At 39.3% G+C, this 26,632-nt stretch overlaps 2 protein-coding genes across 4 annotated transcripts in view; both read left to right on the forward strand.

Moving 5' to 3' along the window:
- HAT1 (histone acetyltransferase 1) overlaps positions 1-553 on the forward strand; it is a 67,211-nt gene extending 66,658 nt beyond the window's left edge. For all 3 annotated transcript variants that reach the window (XM_058549248.1, XM_058549250.1, XM_058549249.1), the window contains one exon: positions 105-553. In XM_058549248.1, coding sequence (XP_058405231.1) covers positions 105-272 — 168 coding nt within the window. In that variant the 3' untranslated portion in view covers positions 273-553. The remainder of the gene's footprint in view (positions 1-104) is intronic.
- Positions 554-14,415: 13,862 nt separating this feature from the next.
- Positions 14,416-26,632, forward strand: part of METAP1D (methionyl aminopeptidase type 1D, mitochondrial) — a 74,770-nt gene continuing 62,553 nt past the window's right edge. The window contains exon 1 of the mRNA XM_058549252.1: positions 14,416-14,462. Coding sequence (XP_058405235.1) covers positions 14,423-14,462 — 40 coding nt within the window. The 5' untranslated portion in view covers positions 14,416-14,422. The remainder of the gene's footprint in view (positions 14,463-26,632) is intronic.

Below are 26,632 nucleotides of genomic sequence, written 5' to 3' on the forward strand. Positions count from 1 at the left end.
ATTCCCATTACTCTTATTTTTAACATTGGGGACTTAAAATTCTAAGAATATAAAGAAATATATCAGCTTTCTTAGTCTAACCAATTATTGTGTTTGTTGCATAGAAAAAGCAGAGAGATCTTGCTAAAATGAGAAAATGTCTCAGACCAGAAGAACTGACGAACCAGATGAACCAAATAGAAATAAGCATGCAACACGAACAGCTGGAAGAAAGCTTTCAGGAACTTGTGGAAGATTACCGACGTGTCATTGAACGCCTCGCTCAGGAGTAATGAGTATACTGCTCTGTACAGGAAGTTTGCAAATTTCTGTACATTGTGTTGTGAAAAATCAGATGATGACTTTAATTTTAAAATCTTGTAACATTTTACTTACATTAAAAGTTATCTATCTTATCTTTAGTTGAATATTTTCTTTTAGAGAGATTGTATATTTTAAAATACTGTTTAGAGTCTATGAGCATATATTACATTAAAAAAAAAGATATGGCTTCTGAAATACCACTACAGTTGCTTCCCTTCTTAAACCGTATAATAAATGCTTAGTTGTGATATGTTAATGTGTGATGATATGATTCTTAAATACTTTTGATAAACTTTTTCAGTCTTGTTAAAAAATTTTAGGTCTTAAGCTTTTATCATCATTCCTCCCACACTTTGCTTCTAAGATTTTACATCTGGCACCTTTAAAACACATTTCTTTAAGGTCTTCCTAATAATCTTGTTTTTTCCATGTGATTTTTCTAAATCGGAAGTGTTCGTAGTTTAGGGTTTTTTTGTTTTAAATAAACTCCTATTAATCGCTTGTTGGGGGTAGGGTGTATAAGAGAGAAGAGAAACTACATACAGCATAAAACCTAAATGTTTGGCATCAAATATTAATTAAAGATAATTTAGAAGTTAGCATTAACATTTTATAAATAATAATAATGTAAGATAATTAGATAGAAATCAATTTATAAAAATCCAATTTACATACCATTATTGAAATATATCTTGTGTAAAATGAGGTGTATATCTGTTGTAATTTGCTGTATTGTTACCAAGATGAAGTCCAACAAGAAAAAAACCAAAGTAATGATAAATTGCTTAGTATAGTCTTACTTTATTGAAGTAAAGTATAAATAAATTGCTTGATATAGAATCATTAAAAGTAAAAGCTTGATGTTTATAATGTGTGCCAGTGAGTGAGGTATTGTTAACATCAAAAGTGGGATGTAAAGTGAACTTTACTTTTAAAATCTGATTTGTTCAGTGCTTAAGGCAAAATCCCAACTTTGACAAGCACTATCTTGTCCTTAAATCAGCTTTCCATTAGTAAAACCTATCAAACATAGGAGGAGCAAAGTAACTGGTACCCTCTGGACACAAAATAGCTGTGGCTGGCAGCATACCAACGTCACTCAGCCATCTCCATAAAAAAGAGGGTGTTGCAAAAGTTTCAGTCTCATCTCAGAAGTTTATATATAGATAAAACTTGTTGATTTCTGAGAGAATATATATATGTACATAATTTGTTACAGATAGAATGAATTAGTTCAGTTAAAATTCTTTCTGAAACTATATGAAAGCAATTTGTTTTCCATCTAAATTAGCTAATTTTTAAATTTTTTATTGAAAATGCACAATTGATACCTAAAGATGAGCTCTGAGGGAAGAGAAATCAGTACAATCTAAACAAATTATCTTTCAACATTCTTTTTATGTAGAAACCAGAAAAAGCCAATGAGATACCCATTAATGTACTTTTTAAAAATTTAAGCAGTGTTTTATGTTCAGTTCATGGATAAAGATCTGGTTTAGCATTCATCTTTGGGACTTGAAAGGCTGTACCTTCATTAGGAGTTAAAAGGGTATAAGTCTAGTAGTTACCTATGCACCTTGTATGGGGTAATTAAATACCAGAATAGATGTATAGGACCGTGTATGAAACCAACACAGCCACCCTCTATGCCTAGTGGTTACTCTCCACCTTCAGTGTAGTCTTCAGCTCTTTCATCATCCATGCACACATCTATGATATTTACTTGTTGCCTTTACCTTTTTCACTGCTCTTCCCCCATCCACCACTCTTAATTTTTTCCCTGTCCTCTCCAAATTGCATTTTCTCTACATGTGATATGTTTCCTTTCTGAGCATCAGTTTTTTCATCCATAAAATGAGGTTGTACTAGAATGATCTCTAGGTTCCCTCCCTGTTTTAAGATCTGTGCTTCTTTTCACATCTTTTCTCCTCACTCTTAAGCTTTTATAGTCAGATGTGGTACACATCTAAAAAAGCATTTTTATAAATCATACAAAATTCAGTTTATATGTGAGTGAGTTTATGTGTGAGAGGAAAGAAGAAATGCTGTATGTCCCTGATGGTCTCCAAATTACAGGAGCCCCAGCTTGCTGTACCAGAGCCTTGTCTCTTCTGAAGATCTGTCTGATCTACTGCCATCCTTGTCTGCTAGAGGAAAGCTGACAGCAAAGCCCCCAGCACTGTATCAGAGAATGATTAGAATCACAGAACTTAGGGCCGGCCCCGTGGCTTAGCGGTTGAGTGCACGCGCTCTGCTGCTGGCGGCCCGAGTTCGGATCCCGGGTGCGCACCAACTCACCGCTTCTCCGGCCGTGCTGAGGCCGCGTCCCACATACAGCAACTAGAAGGATATGCAGCTATGACATACAACTATCTACTGGGGCTTTGGGGGAACAACAACAACAAAAAAATTAGAAAAAAAAAAAAGTATCTATATTATAAAAAAAAAAAAAAAGAATCACAGAACTTAGAGGTCAAATGATTTAATTCCTTAAATTCATTCTTAAATTCTTATTAGAATTTTAAAGCCAGTTTAACAATATTAAATACCGATTAAATAATAACGTACCCATAATTCTTCCTTCTAAATGAAATTATTTTACATTTGTATCTTATCCATATATACATTCAATATAGTATTTTCTTTTTAACAAACATTTCTAGTATTCAAAGTGATTCTCATAGATGTACAATATTTCATGTTGATTTGTCCATATTAAACCATTTACCTAGATTTTTTCTTTTATTATTATAGACAACATTCAAATGAATTAATGTCTTTGTGTATATATATTTTTGTGTCTATTAAATCATTTCCTTAAGTTAAATTTCTAGGAAATGCAGTTACTGAGTCAAAGAGTAGGAATATTTCTATGGCTCAGTTACATAAATATGCCATATTTTCCAGAATGGTTTGTAAATTTCTAACAGATATGAATGTGTATACTGGTTTTAACAGAATTTCAATGGCACGAGATGTTGATTTTGTTTCAATAGGTATAAAACCTCAAATTTATATTCCTTTTGCTTAATGGGAAGGCTGAATATTTTTCCATGTTTTTCTGAAATTTTTTCCCTGATATGGATTATCCATTTGATTTTTTTTTTAATTTGTTTTTTGGGATCTACACTCTCATTTTATAGATGGACAATAGATCCAGAGGTTCACTTGCTTAAGGTCACACTATGAATTAATGGCAAAGCGAGGACTATACTCAAGGCTGCTGCCTTCCACTCCTCCTTCTCATCTTCCATCAAGTAGGCCAACCAAATCTTAAGCATGCCAGACCACTAGGCTCTTCGTAAGAGGGGATTTTTTTCATCACCATCTGGAAAATACCTCACTTGGATGATATTTGCCCTAGTCACCAGACAAATACTCCAACTGCCCTCTTGTTTTTATAACCTCATAGGAGCAGGTATTAGGAAAAGGATGTTTGATTGTAATAAGTGAATTTATTGGTACCTCATTTGAAGTATGGCTTGAAGTTCTTCATTTCTGCTTTCAACATTTTCCACTTTTCAACATCTACAACTTTTCTGTGTTTCCATATTCCTTTACATCTTTATTGTAATACATATATCATTCTCCTTGTATTATGTGTTGCAGTGGAATTATAGAGTGCATTTAATTTACTCATTCACTTGGGCAGAGTTGTCTTTATTAATATAATTAGTATGCACATAGTATAAAAATGCAAAAGGACACACGGTCAAAATTCCTCACCCCAATCCTCCGAAACAACCATTGTTTCTGTCTTTTAGAAATATAGGCATAAATGAGCATATATGTATATATCTTGTATATATTATATATATATATGGCAACCTCCCACATATCTTATTCTCTAACTTGCTTTCTAAATTTAATATTTTGGATATCATTAGAGCTGTCTTGTTAATGGCTGCATAGTATCCCATTGTATGAATGTACCATAAATTATTCCAGCAGTACCCTATTATTTAGGTTGTTTCCAATATTTTCCATTACAAACAATGCTGCAATGCATATTCTTGTACATGTGCTGTGCATACATGTGCAAGTATATATAGATTAAAGCCCTAGTCTCACCCCGTTCTTATAGTGACTATACTACGTTTACGACAGTTAAAATTATTAACGTGAACTAAGGTTACAGAAGCTTGATACTGTACCAATCTGTAAAAAACTATGCAAACGGGAATATATTGGACTTCAACCATCCTCCTTCACAGCTAGAAATATGAATTATCTTAAAGGCACAATGATTTGAATGCTTAGGCATATGCACATGACTTTGTTCACTCCTTTAGTTTTCTTAGTTCTTCTAAGCCTTATCATCCAGAAGAGTGGCTCTACAGCAGGGTTTCTCAACCTCAGCACTGTTGACATTTTGGGCCAGATCATTCTTTGTTGTGCAGGGCTGACCTGTGTATTGTGGGCTGGTTAACAGCGTCCCCGGCTTCTACCCACTAGATGCCAGTAGCACTACCCCACTTCCAGTTGTAACAAACATGTCTCCAGAGATTGTTGCATGTTCTCTGGTAGGCAAAATGACTCTTGCTTGAGAACCACTGCTACATGGGATTGAATATTCATCCACTTGAAGCACTGACTCTTTTATTTTGTAACATGGACATAGTACAGAATTCAAAATGAGTAAAAGTATTTGATGAGAAGTAAGCTGCCCTCCCTTCAGCCCAGTCACCCAAATCACTTCTCCAGAGGCAATTACTTTTAGCAGTTTCTCTTTTGTCCCTCAGAGTTAATTATCAGTTTGCAAACATCCATAATTTTTTGTTTTAACACAAATGGTGATATATGCAGTACTCAGAATCTTTTCCAGTTAAATTTAACTCATCTTTTATTAATACATATTAGAACACTTCAATTCTAAACACTTTGATTCTAGACAGCTGTTTGATATTCTATAATTTGATTTCAGTGTGTTTAACCCAATCCTATACTAATGGACATTTAGGTTGTTTCCTATTTTCTGCTCTTAAAAGCAGTGCTGCAGTGAATATTCTTGTGTATACCCCATTTTGTACATCTAGGGGTATATATGCAAGATAGTGATGAAATTGTTGAGTGAAAGGGTATGGACATTTTACATTTTGGTAGGATTTGCACACATTTGAGACACTAGAGAAATTTGAATATGGACTCTATATTAGATGATACAGAATTTTGTTAATTTTCATAGTTGTAATAATGGTATTGTGATTGTGTAGGAGAATGTCTTTATTCCTAGGAGTCACATGCTGAAGTATTTAGGAGCAGAGTCATGACGTATGCAAAATTACATTCAAATGGTCCAGAAGAAAAGTATGTTTGTGTAAGTGGGTTATATATACATACATATATACATGCATACATAGACATATATATGTCTATAAACAGAAATAATGCAAATGTGACAAAATTTTTTAAATTATTGAATCTAAGTGGAAGGTATATACAGGTGTTCACTGTATGATTTTTTCAACCTTTATGTTTTTAAGTTTTCATATAGAAATTGGAAAAGAAAAGATATTGCATATACAAAACAAAATACTATGAAAAAGGAACAATCAGTGAATAAAAAAGAGCTCTTAGAAATTTAAAATGATTGTTCTAATTCAAGCAGCAGAAATCTGGGGTATAAAGTTGAAGAAATTTCCCAGGACATCAAAAAGAGAAAATAAGAGAGAAAAGATAAATCAATGTGGGAAATCTGATAGCCAGCTTATTTTCATTTTGGAGACGATAAGCAAACAGAAGGACATTAGCAGAGAAAGGATAATTCCTCAGAGGTGAAGAAATGAATCTTCAAATTGGAAGAGCTCCCTGAAGGTGGAGCAAGAGTCAATCATCATCACTAACATTTATTGAGCACTTACTATCTCCTAAGCACTTGCATCATTCACCTCAGTTCTCACAACAACCCTGTGAGGCACACGGTATTACCCTCAAGTAAGGCCTAGAGAGGTTACTTCCCCTGAGGTCACACATCTAGTAAGTGGCAGAGCTAGGGTTTTAGCCCAGGCAGTATAATTCACTTGAGTTCTTAACCACTATACCATTTAACTAAAAAGATCCACATGTAGGCTACATTATTAAATATCAAAACACTGAGCATAAACATAAAGATCCTAAATGCTTTCAGAGGGGAAAGCAGAGGTAACCTGGGAGAGAAGGGGGAATTTAAATAGTGTTAGACTTCTTATCAGCCATACTTCATGCTAAAAGACAATGGAACAATGTCTTTAAAGTTCTGATGGAAAATCATTTTGAATCTAGAAACCTATACCCAAAGTATCAATCAAGTGTGAGAGCAAAACAAAGGAGGTTTTGGAAATCTAAGAAACCAGAAAACTTACTTCACACATTTTCTGATGAAGTTAGATCTATTTTAGCAGCATAAAGGTGAAATCAAAGAGCGTGTAAGATGTGGAGTACAAGAAATCGTAAAACAAATCTGATTCCAATAAAAAGAAATCTGAGGATGGGAATGGAATAACATGTCTAAGGAATTAATTGGTCCAAATTAGAATAGGAAATTATGAAATCCAGAAAAAGAAGTATACAAGAAAGTCAGAGTCCAGATACAATAAACTATAGTTGGCATGGCTTTGAGCACTAACTAGAAACAAAAACAGTTCAAATTGGATGGGTTGGGTCAGATTGCGAAAGGGTAGGATGGGAGACTATCACTTTTCATTGCAAACCTTGTTATAATTGCATGTTTTTTTTAAAACTATATATGTATTACTTTGATATAAAATTTTGTTTACATAATATGACTATATTGTTCAGCCACTGAAGCTCCATATAAATGTCAACTAAAATACAACTGTAAACCAAGGAAATTTATTTATTTATTTATTATTTTTGCGTGTGTGTGAGGAAGATCTGCCCTGAGCTAACATCCGTGCTAATCCTCCTCTTTTTGCTGAGGAAGACCGGCTCTGAGCTAACATCTATTGCCAATCCTTCTCCTTTTTTCCTTCCCCAAAGCCCCAGTAGATAGTTGTATGTCATAGTTGCACATCCTTCTAGTTGCTGTATGTGGGACACAGGCTCAGCATGGCCGGAGAAGCGGTGCATCACTGCACGCCCGGGATCCGAACCCGGGCCGCCAGTAGCGGAGCGCACGCACTTAACCGCTAAACCACCGGGCCAGCCCCAAACCAAGGAAATTTAAAAATAAGTTTACCTGAAGCAGACAAGTGGCACCTTTAAACAGTAAGATTGTGCTCAGCCTGACTTCCACAAAGCAGAACTCGCCAAAAGAGAAGATAGTGAAGAGCTTTCTTAAAAAAAAAAACAAAACAGCAATACTCAATCCTTTTGTTTGGAAACTGCTTCTCAATGGTATCATAGTTTACCATGTACTTTATTTGGCTACCAAAGGCAAAGTCCCCATTTTGACACCCTGATTCTATAAATTGACAGACACTAAATGTAAAACCAAAGCTTTGAAATTTTTCATGTCATAATTTTGGGGGCTTTCCATTAACCCTGCAGAGAAATATAATGCAATCAAGTGTGATGCCATCTCTTATGAATATACGAAGAGCTACTGTGTATAAGATGCTACAAAAAGTGCCTTATAAATGTCTTGTAAACAAGTATTTTTTAAGACCTCCAGTGTTATAATGTACACAGGCTGGAAAAGGGTTGAATCCTCTCTCCTACGACCTTTCTGGGCCTCGCTATCTTTGTCTTCAAATTGGAAGGGGTCGAGTTAGAGCTGGATTAGGTGATCTTTGAAGCCCTTTCCAGTTCTTCAACTGTATTCTCTCTCTCCCAGCTTAATAAAAGACCAGTTGGAAAATGTTCTTTGGTTAGACTCTCAGTTCACCTGGACAATTCTTTAGATTTTTAATTAATAATTTTGGCAGGTGAATCAGTGTGGAAATCTTGGGCTGTACAGTTTGTTTGCCTCGCTCTCTGAATCCCCCCTTTGTGAAGGCCGGGGGCCACCACAGTGAGGCTTGTTTGCTCTCTGCTCCTAGAGCAGCTGCCTCTTTTCTTCCTTTATCCTTTATCAAGCAAAAGAAAATGCAGTGATGCTTGTGTGTGCTTCAGATGACGAGAATGCTCTCCAGACAGGTTATTCTCTGGGTTGGAGTGGATGGGGTGAGCACAGAGGAGCTCAGCTCAGTGGGAAGAGAGGTCGAGGCAGCATCTGCCCTCTTGTTTGTTTCAACAGTTTCAGTCTTGAATATAGAATTTGTTGAGTGAGAGGTGAGCAGAAGTTAAGAAATGCACTATTGCTTAGTTTGTCAGCCAGTTTGGGGAGTGGAGGCGGAGGGTGGGAGGGGAGAAAGGGACATGCAGCTAGTTTTCTTTTTCTATTACTAAATCCCTTGTTATTTCATAATCTCTACTTTGGAGATTCTTGCTGCAGTGTATTTTGCATAACTATTAACTGACCAAAGAGCATTGTTTCATTCTGATAGGCAGGAAATATCAAAATCACAAATATTTTCAACCTCTAATATTAATGGTCCAACTGCTTTCTATATGAACTGGTCTCATACAATCCTACAAGGCCATGTATTTTTACTCAAACACACTAAGAATTAAACAGCAAAGAACCATAAATCCAGCAAAAGAATAAATAAAGAGAGAAAACACAAGAAGGTAACCAGAAATGTATCACCATCTCAGGAGGGAAAGCAAGTAAAACCACAGTAAAATAAGGAATCGTACAGAAGGGTGGAGACAATGAAAGAAGAAAAACAAGTGCAGAGAGAAGGCAAAAGGAAAACAGAACGCAGAGTGAACTGTAATAAAGTCAAAGGTAATATTGTGCATTCCTGTCCTTCCGCATGTTGTTTGCCTAGTCTGCTGTCTTTCATTCTATATAGATGTGTGGCTGGTTGTGGTAAAAATAGGTACCTCCCCTTAGAAAGTCCAGCAAATGGTAAATGCATAGGAAAAAACCTGGATGAATATACATCAACTCATTAACAGTGATTACCTGGGGAGAGCTTTTCTGAGGGACGTCTACATTCTATATTACACATTTCAGTATTTTTAAAATGTTTTTAAAGAGCACATATTACATACATGTGTAAACAGAAAAGAAAAACCAGATTAAAAAAAAATTCCAACAAGAATATTGAGAGCATTTTCTTTTCTTTTACAAGTGTGGATTAGAGATGCTAAAGGAAGCATTATTGCTCTTACTCTCTCCTTCATCTTTATAGGAAGTGAAGATTAAACAGGTGCAATTTCCTGGGACCTTATATAATAAACTTTAGCATTTTTCTCAGTTCTTGGCAGCCAGGGATAGCCAGAATCTGTGACCCCTCACACCTGGCATTGCTCCTATGGGGCTTGTAGTCTCAAGGGTATTTATTTGGTCTTGATGAACAATCTTGTGAGCATGTTAGTCTCAGCTTTCAAATTAGTTCTTTTTCTTTTTTTCCTTTTTTTTTTTTTGCTGAGGACCTAACATCTGTGCCAATCTTGCTCTGCTTTATAGGAGGTGGGTCACCACCACAGCGTGGCTGACAAGTGGTGTAGGTCTGCACCAAGGATCCAAATCCATGATCTCCCAAACCAGGGCCGCCAAGGCGGAATGCGCTGAACTTAACCACTAAACCATGGGGCCAGCCCCTCAAATTAGTTTCTTAAGAACAAAAATAATATCATATCTCCTTGGAGCCTAGAGTAGACACTTAAGTATTTATTGATTGGCTAATTGATCACTAAATTCTCTTGGAAACTTTTTGCCTTTCTTCTTCACCCTGAGTGGAATTCTTCATTCTCCAGAAGTGTATAAGCAGGTGCTACTTTTCCAGGGATTACTAACTGAGAGTAGATGGCAGGCGCTAATGGCACTTATTTTTATTTAGATTTCATGGGGCAACAGCATGCTTCTACTTTAACCCAACTTCCCTCAGAGCCAGTTCCAAAACATGAGGTCAGGGAAGCCTTGTGCCTCAAGCCTACATTGTTCCAAAGTCAGCTCTGACCAAAGCAAGCACTATTTATCAGAAAACTTGGACGCATCAGTGAGTGAGGTCTGGGACCACCCTCATCCTCTTCCCTATAACCTTCCCATAGCATGCCTCCCTTGGCTCCTGCCACTCTTCCAGGTGGGCTACTGCTCCAACAATGGATATGCTGTTATGCTGAAGCATTACGTCTGCTTACAATCTCCCCTAATATCTTTCAAGCCAAGGGGCTGAACCAGATTAAAATAAATGCTGGCCAGACTGGGTCTGAGAGCAACAACTCCCCTGGGCCAACGTTTTGGTCTTACCCTACAGCTAAGTTAGCCCTGTCTGGTCCCATTCTACTCTGCTTACCCTGGTAGACTGCTCAGAAGGGTGCAGCACGCTATTTGCTGAGTCCTTTGGGATTAGGCCTATAAATGGCCGTAGATCCCTGAAATCTTCAGAATTTCAATGCAGGAGGGGCTCAGGTAGGGCAATCTCATCAGAAGGGGGTGGGACTTAAAGTTTCATTTGTACAGGAATTATGTCATTAGACAAATCAAAAATGGGAGCAGCAGGAGGTGACGTACATCTAAAGCCCCCCTCCCCTGCTCCCAGCTCCCTCTTGGCACTGCTGTGGATCAAGGAAACAGAGCACAAGCAGTAAAGAGAAATTCACTTGATTTCTCATAATTGTCTTGCATATGGCATTACTTTCCCTCAAAAAACATGGACCATTTACACATTGTCTCCAAGGGTACCCCTAGATTACCTAGTAACATACCCATTATTGTCTCAAATGATTGGTTTAGGAAGCGACATCCTGCCATCAAGTTGGCTAAGAGACTGCCCTAGAAACTTTCTGCCTGAACATATAACCATCTGAAGCTGGACCCTAACTTTACAGGGATCCAGTCAGCTAGGAGACAGGTCCTTGTTGTATGTGCAGATTATGTTTATGCAGGACTCCTAGTTCCTGGAAAGAATGTTCATTTGACTTAAAAAATGTAAATAAATAAAAGTATTTCCTCACACTAAAATTGGACAAATTAGAGGGCAGGATTGGAAATATTCTTCTCAAGCCACAGAATCAAATGCTAAGAAACAGTCCTGAAATCAAATCAAAAGGCTAATTTTTCTGATTCAGATGGCAAAACTGAGAAGCAAGGTCAGGAAGGGAGAATGAAGGCACCCCAAGCTAGATGACAGTCCCACAGAAGCTCTGCAGGGCCCAGGGCACCCCGTTTCCCTCAGCAGGCCATAGAACCTACCTTGTGCCCAGTAGGAAATACCACATTATTTCAGTTAGTTTTACAACGTGTTCATATATAACAATTTTCTTCTATAGATATGTAAGCACCTTACTCTTTATTTTAGTCTATGTTTTTAAATATCTTGCATTATAGTAATCCTAATAAGGATTTAAAAATCTAAACTTGTGAAACAAGTTACAGGATGATATATTACAAAGCAAAATTTATTTTTAAAGAGATTTTACTTCATGTTGTATAATCCCCTACAGCATTGAAAAAAATGTGAATTTGAATTACAAATTCAATAGATACATTACAGAAACTGATATAATTTAAATTTTTCATCACAAACTATATACAGCTTTTGAAAAAGTTATATGGTATAAGTCTATAATAAAATATCATTAAGTAGAAGAAGGAGGAAGGAAAAACTGACTTTTCAAAAATATGAATATCAGAATTTATAAAGAAGATTAAAAGATTTTAAAAGATGCTATAAGACATGATCTTTTAAAACCAAGGTAAAAAGACCTTTAAACAATAATTAATCGCAATTTATAAAAATATTTTAACAATAAAGAATGAATTTTTGGAGACAGAAACTGAAGGTATTAAAAAGTTATTCTTTATTTCTTGAAACTTGGTTTTGAAAAATTATTCAACTTTTTAGTCAAGAATCCCCAGTACAAAATCTGAGTAATGGTAAGAGTTCAAATCAGTGAAGTGCCACAACATACGTAATTAACCTTCATTTCACAGGTGGGAAGATTGGCAGAAATGGAGCAGAGAGATGAGTCAGTAGCAGTTACTCATCTAAATGAAAGCATTCTAATGCCCTCAATGCCCAGGATCACAGAACGTTAGAATTGCAAGAGATCTTAGATGTCAGTGGTCTAGCCCTTTATTCTGTTGGTCAGTATGCATATATCTCATAAACTGATGACTTCGGAGGACACATGCTGGCAGCTTTTAATCCCTCTAATGTCAGAAGGATGTGGTATGAAAGAAGCCAAATGAAGGATCAGTGAATGAGCTATCATCTGTGCAAGTTCACATCTGCTTCATTTCTAGCTCATCCTAAAGATCTGCGTTCTACTGAATGTATCGGGGATTTCCTCCCTGGATTCCACTATGGTGGTGCCACCTGACTCCTCACAGTGTTTCCTTATCCTTTTCCTTCTAATTGCAGGGGAATAAATTGTGCATTTGTTTTCCAAGGGTTGGCCAAGCTGAATCACATGAACATGCATTCTATTTCAGATGTGTTTGAAATTGGGCTTAATGCCTTCTGACATTTCGCTAGGGACTCTAGGTTTCTTTTTTCTGCATACTTCCTGAGACTCTGTGCCCTGCTACCTCTCAGACTCCTTTGCTGCACTCAGATTGTTGGCTTCAGCTACACAGAGGACAGATTTACCATGTTCAAAAACCCTCTCCCTGGAACTGGTCTGAGTTTGAAAAAGGTGGGGCTTGAAGTAAGCTGTAGGAGTACTTTTCATTCTCATCCTTGTATATCTTATTTATCTCGGTGGAAAACATTATTTCTATTTATCTTTCCAGGTGACCCAAAAGCATCCAAAACTGGATCTCCAAGAAGTATAGCATGTATCCTCTAATGACCTGCCCCAATTCATTATCTTTAAAAGTAAAAATATCAGGACCATGTAGTCATTAAAAAGAATGCACTCCAGCTAAGTGTTCTAAGATTTGATGTTTACCACGAGTGGAAAAAGCAAGTCGTAACAGTATGTGATTCCATTTAAAATATTTACACATATTTGCCTGTAAAAGGCATGGAATGATGCACACAGTGCTTGACTGGAGAGCGGGACTGTGGTGTGCAGAGAGGGTGAGGAAGGAGACGCACTTTGCCCTTTACTCATTTCTGAATTGTCTGGATTTTTCACTGTGTAGTTAAATTAAATTCTTAAAAATTAATTAGGAGACATCACACACATTCACTGAGAATCCTTATCAATCTTTACTGCATTTAAAGTCCAGGAAACTGTTACATTCTTGGTTTGACTGGCTCCATGGAGAGTTCAATTCCTTCACCAGACACTCTTGAATATCAGGTTCTTTGCAGAGCACCAGCTACCAAGATGAACAATACATGGTCGGTGACAGGATGGAAATCTGTGCCAGGACGCAGATAAGAGGAACAGTGAATTTGGTAAAATGGGCACCGTCATCACCAGGGATAAATCAGCTCCCTCGCTTGACTCATAATTGGCCCTCTGTAGGCTTCGTCTTTTGGCAGCGCAATTGGCAGACGTCATCCTCTCATGCTTAAAAATCGAATTTAGGATTAAGACTCCAGTTTAACACCGCTGAGCGGGAAGTGTCCTTGGGGAAAGAGAAGTCCCCTGAACATACCCACTGGGGTACCCAGAATAGATTTCGCAGCTGCACACAGATCTTTACTTGCCTGGAGTCTCTGCTGAGTAAGGTAGATTCTGGGACAGCAAAGCTGCAGCTGGTGACTTTGAACCAAATTTTACCTTTCAACTGAATCCAGGGAAATAATTTGCAAAAAAGTGTCAAACGTGTCAACAATCAGCTACGTTGAACGCTAGATTGTGCTTTATTTTTTCCTCCCAACTTCACGTTTCCATGCACCAAAATGTTGATGCTACAAATATCGGATGCCACGCTTACCTGACAGGCTTCTTCCATCCCACCCGGGCGCAGGGGCTCTGAGCGAGCGCGAACCGCGGCTGGAGCCCGTCTCTCGCGACCGGACGGGGCTCGGCCGGCCGCGGGTTCCCCTGCTGGCCCCGGTGCCGGAGCCGCTCCGCCGCCAGGACTCCCGCAGTCAACCCCCCGCGCGCACGCGCGCTCGCCTCGGGCGGCCTCGGCGCCGACGGTCTTCTGCAGGCCTGCGACTGGACGGCTCCGGCGGGCGGGGCGGGGCGGCGAGCGAGCGCTCGCGGCCACGTGACCAGCGCCAACATGGCGGCGCCCAGCGGCGTCCACCTGCTCGCCCTCAGAGGTAAGCACCTGGAGGACAGCCTCGCGGGGGTTCGCACCGTCGCTCGCTCGCTCGCTACGCGCCCGAGTTCAAAGGGATACACATCCGCGCTCAGCTATCTCGGCGCACACGAATGTACTTTCAGTTTTACGGACACACCTAGGCACACACGATGGCACATTGGCACGTCGCGGGAACAGACACATTTGTTCACTCGTCACTCGCCTGGACCACGTCACTGCGTGGCATCTATTCACAGTCACCCCTTAAGATCGATGGGACATTGTCTGAAGTTTTCTTTCCCACTTGGGTTGGATGATTAGTGTAGCAAACTTATTTATTCAGGCTGCGGAGAGATGAACCTACCGTAGCTCTGAAATGTGCCTGGACACCCAGGTGACACAGAGAAGGCAACTTGTATCTGTTGGCATGATACAACACGTTTTCTGGGGAACTTGCAAAATGTGATTGTTCTCTTCCAGTGACTTAAAGTTAAGAAAAGGAGAAATTATGTCTGGGGAGCTCTCAGTAGGTGTTATCCTTGCGTGAGTGGTGAGATTTTAGTAAATGTACAAATACTTTTGCAGTTGAATTAGGGAAATCTTTGTTGGATTTGCACTAGTTTCTGAATCTTTGTTGGAAAGAACTAGGAAGTTGTTTCAAGGATGGGAGATGTTTTAAGAGGGGAACTAATGTAGTTTGAGGGACTACTTTGGTGCCAGGCACGTAGGAACAATAGCCTTGTGAGGTAAATATTTTCATAGTGAATCGCTATCGTTTATTAAATGCCTTCTTTTTGTTGAGGTCATAATAGTTTATAACGTGAAATTTCAGTTGTACATTATTATTTGTCAGTTACCATATAAATGCACCCCTTCACCATTGTGCCCACCTCTCAACCCCCTTCCCCCTGATAACCACGGAATTGTTCTCTCTGTGGTGTGTTAATCTTCCACATATGAATGAAATCATATGGTGTTTGTCTTTCTCTGTCTGGCTTATTTCACTTAACATAATATCCTCAAAGTCCATCCATCTTGTTGCAAATGGGACAATTTTGTCTTTCTTATGAGTGAGTAGTATTCCATTATATATATACACCACATCATCTTTATCCAATCATCACTTGGTGGACACCTGGCTTGCTTCTACTTCTTGGCTATAGTGAATAATGCTGCAGTGAACATAGGGGTGCATAATTCTCTTTGAATTGTTGATTTCAAGTTCTTTGGATAAATACCCAGTAGTGGGATAGCTGGGTCACATGGTATTTCTATTTTTAATTTTTTGAGAACTCTCCATACTGTTTTCCATACTGGCTGCGCCAGTTTGCATTCCTACCAGCAGTATATGAGGGTTCCCTTTTCTCCACAACCTCTCCAAGTGTTAAATGCCTTTTAAGTACATGATACTGTGTTAAGTACCTTACCTTTTAAAACCCAGTGAGTTAGGCATTATTCCCTGTTTGCACACGAGAAAAGTGAGGCACAGATGGTTACATAGATGGTGATTTTTTTTTTAAGGCTCATTCCTCTGCACTGCATGGCATGGTCTCTCCATAGAAATCAGTGTGCAAAGTTCAGTTGAGACAGGACAACTATGATGAGTGTGTGTGAAAAGTAAAGAGGAAGATGGTTTTAGAGAGAAAGGAGATTGATAGGCAGATAGACCTCAGTATTTCAGTGTTAGTGGAGATGAGTAAGGAGCCACAGGATGATCTGAGGTGAGAGCTGTGTAAGGGGAAGGTGATGTAGGCAGTATTTGGGACTGGTTGGACGGAAGAGTGGAGGTCAACATGGGAGGGCACCTTGTGAAATGAGTGCCAGTTTACATCTTCTAAGATCTGGGCTGCAGTCCAAACTCTTTACTAATCAAGTTACTTTTGTGTTTCCTCTTCTGACCAAAAATAATGACGTTTAGATTTCTTTTTTTTGTGCACTGCAGGTAATGGTGAACAGGATCTAGGGAGATAGTCAAGGTAGAGGAGGAGTCAAAACCCACACACATATCATATATTATATATATATATATATATATACACGTATATATATGTATATAATCACTTTGCAGATTATAGAAATAACATATTAATCTTTTCTTTTTTTTTTTTATTACTTATGATTTTGACAAATGGTGGTTTAGCCAATCTTGGGAAAAGCTACTATAGGGAAGCCAGGCCAGGTTATTGGTTCCTATAACCCATCCCACTATACCCTACAGCACTGCAACTACTAAGAGGGGGATCTTCTAACTAGAAGAGGGAGGGAAAATGTATCATTAGGAAGAGATTTAATGATAGGGAAAGGGCCCCTTTGTGGACTATCTTTAGCTATCTATCTATCTCTCCTTGCTTAGTCTCTCACTCTCAGTCCCCAGTTTGCTAGAATCCTTGTTCCAGCTCCCGAACCAACTACATAAGATCCTTTCTTTGCCCAATGAGTATGGGAAGGAATGGGGAAGGTGAGGGAGGGAGCATATTTTCTCCTTTACACTCTTGTCCCCCTTATGAGCCAGTCTCTCTGGCTTGCCTGCTGTCTCTCTGATTTTCCCAAACTTTCACTAGGCTCTTCTATTAAGTTTGTAAATATTAGTGTTCTCTAGGATTCTGTCCTAAGCCCTCGTCCCTGCTTCGTCTCTTTGTTGTCATCAATCAAATTTACTTAACTTCAATGACTGTCAAATCTATATGATTTTTAAAAATCAACAGAGTATCCTCTGGAACTGAGCACTAGGCCTCCATGCTAGCTCTCTGTTGGGCATCTTCTTCTAGATGTCTCATAGGCCCCTTAAACTCAACAAGTCCAAAGTGGAAATGAATATTTTTCTCCACATCTTCTGATCCTCTACTTATACAGTCTATTTCCATTAATGTGATTGCCATCCAGTCACAATCTACGTGAAAGCATTTGAGTTCTTTTGGTCTCCACCATTGCCTTCAATTTCTTTGTCCAGTGAGTCAGTGAATCCCATTTTTTGGATCCCTCCAGTTTTCTGCATGGTCTGGGTACAAGTCTTCACTATTCCTTGGCTAGACGGGGTCCTTGTAACTGGTCTCCACCTCAGTCTATCCTCTTCCCCACAACCAGAATTATCTTTCTAAAATTCAGATCTGATTATTATATTTACTTGCTGAAAAAACCTCTAGGAATTCCTCGTTGCTGAGATAAAGTCTGAATCCCCTGGCATGGAAGAATAACTCCATCTCAGTCTGGCCTCAGTTTACGTTTTCAGCTTTATCTCCTGCCAGTTCCTTATCCTCATATCTCTGCTAAGGTTCACCATCATGTACCTCTGTAATTGCTGTGCCTGCAGTGTCCTTTTTCACCCAGAAAACCATTTGTCCTTCAAGGCCACTCTTAAAGACCATCTCTCCTTTGAAGCTGCGTTGCCTCTGCCCAGCCAAACTGACCCAGTCTGCTTACGTAGCACTTAGAGTGTCCCTTTATCACAACACTTCTCACCCGGTATCAAAGTATGTACACTTATCTAAAAAGTGGTTGTTTACACCTCCATCTCCCCTGCTAGAGTGGGAGCTTCTTACAGGCAAGGATCTTACCTTCTTCATCTCTGTCTCCCCAAAGCCTGGAGCACAATGTCTGCACGTAGTAAGTACTCAGTTTCATAACTGAATGAAAGACCTTTCAGAATTCAACCTCTTATAGAAATATTTGTGCACAAAAGTTGTATGGTAGGGCTAAAGAATAATTTATCTGAAAATGTCAGTTTTCTTCACATCACAGGCCAAAATAGTGACTTTATTCCCCCTTCCTTCCTCCCTCCCGTGCATGCTCTCGCTCTCTCTCTCTTTTTATTTTTTATATTCCGTCTCCCTCCAATAATAATTTAATGCAGTTTTTGCTTCTGCATACCTTTTTGGGCAGCTGTGAGAATTTCATTCCAGGTAATTTTAATTGTGAGTCAGACTTACTGGAGGTGATTAGAAAATAGAGATTGGAATGGGGGAAGGGAAGAAATCTAAGAGAATTGCTTGAGGTTTAAGCAGTGTAGTCATGGGAAAGATGAAGGAAGCTGATGGAAATCAACTCTTGGACCTAAGTACTGTCCTGCTCTCCTTCCACAATCCATGTGGAGGGAGCCGAAGCCGGTGAGAGGAGAGGCGGCAGACTGTTGGCAAGCCCAGCAGAAAGTCTAAGAAAGGCACTGTTGGCAAGTGTGTGAAATAGTCTGGCCCTTCCAGAGGTTTCTGTGGCAATGTGTATCAAGGTGTAAGGTATACGTACTTTTTACCTAACAATTCTGCTTTTAGGAATTTACCCTGAGAGAACAATAGGATGAGTGTGCAAAGATGTATGAATAATAATGTAACATTATAATAATAGTCATTGGGAAATATTGGACAGAATCTGAAATGTCCCTTGGTAAGAGAATGGCTAAAAAAATTATAGTTCATCCATGCAGTGGAGTGCTATGCAGCCATTAAAAAAGATGTTGTGGATGTACTGTAGACTTAAAAGTTCTTGACATATATTGAGGGAAAAAGGCAAGGTATAGAACAGTATATCCCACTTATGTAAAATTATATATCTTTGTTTCCCTATGTGTTTATATGCACAAAGAGATATCTAGAATGATGTGCACCCAAATGTTTATAGCTGTTATTTCTAGATGGTGAGATTGGACTGATTTTTACTTGCTTTATACTTGATATGTTTGAATTTTATACATTGAGAAGATAGCATTTTTATTATCCAAAGCAGTAACTTTTTTTTTTTTTTTTACTGTTAGAAAAAAAGAGAAATATAAAAGACATTGAATGTTTGAATGGGACCAGACCCAGGGGAAAGATGTCTTTTACTATATATACTCTCTGCAACAAAGCAAAATGTCTGTGTAATTTATAATATAGGAAAGGAACATCTTCAAGATTTCTACGATCATAGAATGGTAAATGGAAATTACTTATATACACTCATTACTATAATTTAAGATGCATAAAATGCTACTAATATTTTATTATTCTTGGTTTTTCTTATTTTTAAAGTTTTTTATTTAAAAAAATTTGTGTGTGTGTGTGAGGAAGATTGGCCCTGAGCTAACATCTGTGCCCATTTTCCTCTACTTTACATGTGGGACGCCTGCCACAGCATGGCCTGATGAGTGGTGTAGGTCTGCACCCCAGATCCAAACCTGTGAACGCTGGGCCGCCGAAGCAGAGTGCGCAAACTTAACCACTACTCCCCCAGGCGGGCCCCGGTTTTTTTTATTTTAACAAATGTAAAAAAATATGTGCTTCTGTTCATTTGTGACTCTAAGGCCATAGATTCTTCCACTGAGAATTCTCTTACCATAGTGGTTTTTCAAAACTTTAACCTCCAGGTAGGAGGGGGGCTATTGTACATCATGAATTAAGTACTTGAAACTTTTGTCAACTGACCTGACATCCTTACTGTCTTGTATCACTTCTGTAGGAAAATGTATCCTCAGTTTCACCAAACCGGCTTAGAATTAAACTTTTGGGATGCAGTCCATTGATGGTTTGGAAAATGCTAATGTTAATAAGGAGTTTCCTGTGACTTAAACTCTGTCCGTGTTGATAGCAAGAGAATGGAAATGGATTTTAGCTATATGATATTTTTTAACAAATACATTTCAACTCTGTTATAGTATGGCTTGTTACTGCATAATATACTTAACAATCAAATCATGGCCCTAAAGTCCCTAAAGTCAGGCATGTCCCTAGAGCCATATATACTCTTATGTTTTCCCTCTGCTTGAGACAGCTTTCTGTAACATAGATAGCTCAGTGTCTCCCATTGAAATTATGAAATTTCAATGCATAGTGCAGCATGTAGGCCCTCAGTGATGAATGCTATGCAGTCATTTAAAAGAATAAATAATGTTGACCTGTATTTGTTGACATGGAATGATGTCCACAATATATATTATTTGGAAAATGCAAATTATAGAGCAGTTTAATATAATCTCATTTTGTGAAATCAAATACTGATATCTCTGTGTGTGTGTCGAAGTGTATAACGTACGTACACAGAGAGAGAGAGAGAATGGCATTCACCTAAATATTCAGTTTTTATGAAATGCCCACTTTCCCCAAGCATTGGAAATCTTTGAAAATGCAGACTGAATGCTACATATCTTAGGGAATTTGGCAAAGTTGGGAGGAAGATAATAAGGATGCACAGCTTCATTTGAACAACATCTTGTTTGATAGTTAAAACGGCTTTTTTTTGTGGACATTGAATTTTCTTTTTTAACTTTCGAATATAGAGAATTTCAAACATACACAAAAGTAGAGAAAACAGTACAATAATCTGCCACATACCCCGATCACCTAGTTACAATAGTCATCAACTTATGGCCACTCTGGTTTCATCTTTACCCCCAGCCACTTCCCCTTCCCCAAGCTGGGTTATTTTGAAGCACATCCCAGATATCATATAAGTTCATCTGTAGATTTTTCGTTATGTATCTCTAAAATACAAGTAGCCTTTTTTTTTCTTCATATATTGTACTTATTTGTTCTAGAATTTTTATTTCGTTCTTTTTTTATAGTTTCCATTTCTCTGTTGAGATTTCTCACCTGTTCACTCATTGTGTCCATTTTTTCCTGTAAGTACTTGAACATATATATTTATAATGGCTATTTTAAAGGCCTTATCTGTTAATTCTGTCATCTGGGTGTTCTCAGAGTCTGTTTCTGTTTTTTTTTTTTTTTATAATTTTATTTATTTTTTTCCCCCAAAGCCCCAGTAGACAGTCGCATGTCATAGCTGCACATCCTTCTAACTGCTGCACGTGGGACGCGGCCTCAGCATGGCCGGAGAAGCGGCGCGTGGGTGCACGCCCGGGATCCGAACCCGGGCCGCCAGCAGGGGAGCGCGCGCCCTCAACTGCTAAGCCACGGGGCTGGCCCTGTTTCTGTTTTATTGACTACTTTTTTTTTCTTGATTGTGGGTCACATTTTTCTGTTTCTTCATATGTTATCTAATATGTAATTGTGTAAGTGACATAATGGATAATACCTTGTGGAGATTATGTTGTTTTTGTTTAAAATATGTTGAGTTTTGTTCTGGCAGGCAGTTAAGTTACTGGCAAATCTGTTTGATTCTCCCAGGCTTGGTTTTATTCTGTTAGGGTGATATGTTTGTTTTGCCCTTAGTCTGGAGTGTGGCTCTTACTATAGTACAGAGATCAGCAAACTTTTTCTGTAAAGGGCCAGATAGTAGATATCTTAGGCTTTTGTGGGCTCTACGGTCTCTATTGCAACTACTCAACTCTGCCAATATAGTGCAAAAGCAGCATAGACAGTATGTAAACAAATGAGCATAGCTATGTTCCAATAAAACTTTATTTACATAAACAATCAGTGAGCCAGATTTGGCCTATGGATGTTAATTTGCCCACCTTTGCTCTGCTAGTGCATGGTTCTTACTCTTAAGGCGTGGTCTTTCTGAGGTCTCAGTTGAATGCCTGGGGGCTCAATGAGATCTGTACTCTGTTGGGCTGGGACCCCAACTTCTTCCAGCCCTGCACCCTGTGGAATCTCTATTCAGCTCTCAGCCTATAGCAGCCATTGTTTGGTAGACCTTGATCCTCTTTTCTAGTACCCTGCCACAAAATTCCAGCTACTTCAGCAGCCAGACCTCTGCTCCCTGCCTCCTTAACTAAGGAGTGAGGCGCTGTGCTTGGCTCAGGCTCCACCTCCCAATACCACAGTTGGGACAGTTTCCCCAGGCAGAACACTGGGGCCAGTGTGCGCTCACCTTGTGTATTTGTTTACCCTCAAGATTCACTGTCCTGGGCCGGCCCTGTGGCTTAGCGGTTAAGTGCGCGCGCTCCGCTGCTGGCAGCCCGGGTTCGGATCCCGGGCATGCACCGATGCACTGCTTGTCCGGCCGTGCTGAGGCCGCCTCCCACATACAGCAACTAGAAGGATGTGCAACTATGACATACAACTATCTACTGGGGCTTTGGGGGAGAAAAAGAGAAAAAAAAAAGGAGGAGGATTGGCAATAGATGTTAGCTCAGGGCCGGTCTTCCTCAGCAAAAAAAAAAACAGGAGGATTGGCGTGGATGTTAGCTCAGGGCTGATCTTCCTCACACACACACACACACAAAATCTCAAAGTAAGATGTGATTTGAAAAAAATAGCATCTCCCTTAGAATACTATCAGAATTCTTTGATATGAGAGGTAGGATCTATATCCCCTCCCCTTGAATCCAGACTGGCTGTGACTGCTTCAACCAAAAGAGAATGAGGGAGGTGATGCTGTGTGCCTTTCCAGGCTGTCATAAAAGGGAATGCAGCTTCTGCCTCGTTCACTGGAACAGTCATGCTTGGAGACTGAGCTGCCTTGTAGAAAACCTGACTACCTGGGGCTGTGCTGTGAGGAAGCCAAGCCACTTGGAGAGGCTACTTGAAAGTGGTCTGGTCAGGAGACCTAGTCTTTGAGTAATCCCATCGCAGGCACCAGATATGTGAGTGAATGAGCTTTCAGATGGTTCTAGCCCTCAGCCATCGAGTCATCCCCAGCCTTCAAGTCTTCTTGATTAAGGAACTCGGACATCATGTAGCCTCAGACATTCATTTCCAAAATTCCTGACCCAAATAATTCATGAGCATAATAAAATTATTAGTTTTTTTACACTGTTAAGTTTTGGGTAACTTGTTACACAGCAGTAATAACTTGAATGGTATATGGTATCTAATTTTCAGTGGAAAACCTAAAGAACCACTTGTAGGGAGTACATGCAGGCAGTAACAAAATGTCTCCTGCAAAACTTAGAGTCACCACACACAACAAAGTGTGGCTTCTCACCAGATATTTATAATTTATTCATAGTCTAGGTGAAGTTTTTCAATTTGGAGTCATTTTTATCAGAAGTATTATTTTTATCATTAGTATCATGGTTGACATTCCACCTTTAGCAGGTTTCTAGAAGAACTGAGCTAGAAAGTTATCTCATGGACATAGTTGTCAATAGAGAAATATCCACTGAGAAAAGCAAAGTAGCAATATAAATATTGGGCAGAAGAGAATTTAGGGCAAAAAGCATCAAACAGAACAAAGAGGTTCATGGACGTTTTCTTTGTATATTCACTATCACTTTAATGATCTCACCAGTCCCATGGCTCTAAACACCATCTATTAACCTGTTGACTCCCATGTTTATGCCCTTGACTCCCATGTTTATGCCCCCAGCAAGACCTTTCTCCTAAATTCTAGACTCATACATCCAAATGCCTACTGAACATTTCCACTTGGATGTCTAATAGCCATCTCAAAATCAACATGTCCAAAACTCCAAAACTGGACTTCTACTCTCTTCCCTAAAATTTGCTCCACTCCAAAGACTTCCCTAACCTAGTTGATGGTAATTTTGTCCTGTCAGTTTCTCAGACCATAAACCTTCAAATCACCCCCAATTCCTTTCTCTTGCTCTGTATCCAATCTGTCGAGAAATCCTGTTGAATCTACCTTTAAGATATACCCAGAATACAAACATGTTTGTCACCCCCGATGTCACCACTATGAGTTGAGCCCCCATCATATCTTACCTGGATCACTGCAATAACCCACCACTGGTCTCTCTGCTTCTTCTGCCCTTGCCCTGCTATACTCGATTCTCAACATAGCAGCCAGACTGAGCTTTTAAAAATGTGAGTTAAATCATGTGATTCTTTTGCTCAAAACCTGTTTCACTCAGAGTAAAAGTCAAAGTCTTTATAGTGTCCTATAAGGCCCTACTCTTAGCACCTAACACTTTCTATCATGCTGTATGATTTACTTGTTTGTCATATTTATTGTCTGTTGCCCATCTCCGCCACTAGAATGTGAGTTCCACAAGAAGGGTTTTTGTTTGTTTTGATCCCTGACTTATCCCAACCACCTCAAACAATATCTGACATAATAAGCATTCAAGAAAGATTTTTTGCATGAATGAATGAAAAGTGGCTAGTTAATGGTGATACAATAATGTTATTAATAATGAATCTTTATGAATCAAATAACGTGTTAAAATACATAAAGCAAGAGCTATTAGAAATAAAAGGAAAAATGGATAAAACCACAATCATAGTGGGAAACTTTAGCATGCCTCTAATTTGGCAATTTATGGCACAGACATAATAAGGTTACTGAAGTTCAGAATGTTATAATTAGTGAGTTTGATCTAATATCAAATTTGATACCTTTTTTTTTTTGCAAATATACATGAATAGGATAAAACTTGATAAATTATGCCACTAAAAACCTCAATAAGTTCTAGAAAGAAAAATTGTATAAACTACATTCTCTGATCACAAAGCAATAATGCACAGATTAATGGGGAGAGAGAAGAGATTTGACCGAAGCATTGTGGAAACACAAAAGGAAACTAGAGAGTGGGGGACGTGCCATTAACACTGGGCTTAGAATACACAGTTCTTGTTCTCCATGAGTTCACAGTCCTTTAGGAGAATCGGACATGTAAATCAATTATTGCAACAGAGTAAGATAGAGGCACAGATTGAGGTAAGCAAATGGTGCAATGGGATCATCTAGTCGCAACTGAGGAGTCTTCATCTTCACAGAGGAGCAGAAGACTGGGCTGAGTTCTCCTGTGTAAGGAGGACCTGGTCAGATGAAGGAGTCTAGAGACAGACCGGGCCTCTTGTCGAAAGGCAGAGAGAGCCCCTGCAGCCTCCTGGGAGCGCTGCCGGTTTAATATGGCAGGCAAGTAGGGTGAGAGCTAGGGAGGAGAGGTTGGAGATAACTACTTTGGGCAGTAAAATATACAGGATTTGGGGACCACCTGAATGGGACAGCTGAGGCATGTGTATGAGAAGGGGTGAAGATTCCAGGCTCCTGCTCCCTTAGGGTTGGAGGAAATGGTAGGTGTGCATGCAGATAGTTTTTAGGTAGGAGAGAGGACAGAAAATTGAAGAAGCTCCTTGTCTCCCAATGACTTGAATTTCTTTCTGTACATTTTTGCAGAGATTAGAGATGAAACGAGGTAGGGGCTTGGGAGATAGGAGTAAAAACTCATCATGGATAATAGAAGGATTGCCCAGCAGTGTTGAGATCCAAGTGAAATTAGAGACAGTGTATTTGTAGTGGCCCTATTCATTGCCACTGTGTGATTTTCTTCAAATGGGCATCATCCTGTGTGTGTAAAAGAGTGAAGGTAGATAGTTGAATTGATTGGAATTTTCCAGATGGATGCACTGGAAGGACCAGGGAGTAAGAGAAGGTTCATGGACCAGGGGGGCTGGCAAGGGGGGATTGAACTAATAAATTCCAGAGTTTAGCCTATGCTGGAAATTTCCTAAGGACATGGACCTTGTCTATCTTATTTGTTTTGGGGCCCATTATTATTACAATGAATAATCGAGAGTGTGAAAGTGAAAAGAGAAGAGGCTGATAGTTTGGGGAAAAAAGGAGTTGTCCTAAGATGAGAATTCCCAACAAAGCCAAAGAACAGGTGTAGTGGGAATGAGGAGTGAGAGAACTGGAAGGTCTGGGGGGAGTAGTCTGGAGTTTCATGATGAGGTGCCTTCTGAACAGGGTCAAATAGTTTTCAGTTTAATTGGAGAAAGAAGCCTGATACATATAACAATGCAGAACAGTATAGGAGCGCTCTGGGAATAAGAGGAAGGAAAGATAATTTGGGGCTGGAGTGATCACTTCACAGAAGAAATGAGAGTTGAATTGAGCCTTGAAGGATGAATAAGGTGGACAAAAGAGAGGCTGAGGGCTGAGGTGCATTCCTAAGGGGATAAGCAGGGCAGTGGTGGGAAAACCATGTAGATACAGGAATAGAAACAAAGTGGCAGGGGCCTAAACTAGTGCAATGACTGTGGGATGGAAAGGGAGAGATGGATGCAAGAGAAATGATACAGAACAGAACTCATCAGGACCTGGTGGCTTGTTGGAAAGCAGACTCGAGGAAGGTGAGGAGCCATCAAAGCAGAAGAGGAGTTGTTGGAGACAGAGAGCCTAGTCAGGAAAAGAGGCTCAGGAGGAAGTTTGGGGATGACAATGAATTTGGCCACTAGGCGGTCATGGTGACTTGGACCAAATTTTACCAGTGGAAGGAATGGATGAAAAGCGATAGTTCTTAGTGGCTGTAGAGAAGTATGGAGGTTTTTTGTCCTTTTTTTTTTTAATAACTTTATCAAGATAAAATTCGTAGACCATGCAATTCACCTATTTAAAGTGTACAATTCACTG

Source organism: Diceros bicornis, chromosome 10, assembly GCF_020826845.1.
Source record: "Diceros bicornis minor isolate mBicDic1 chromosome 10, mDicBic1.mat.cur, whole genome shotgun sequence".
Classification (NCBI taxonomy): Eukaryota; Metazoa; Chordata; class Mammalia; order Perissodactyla; family Rhinocerotidae; genus Diceros; species Diceros bicornis.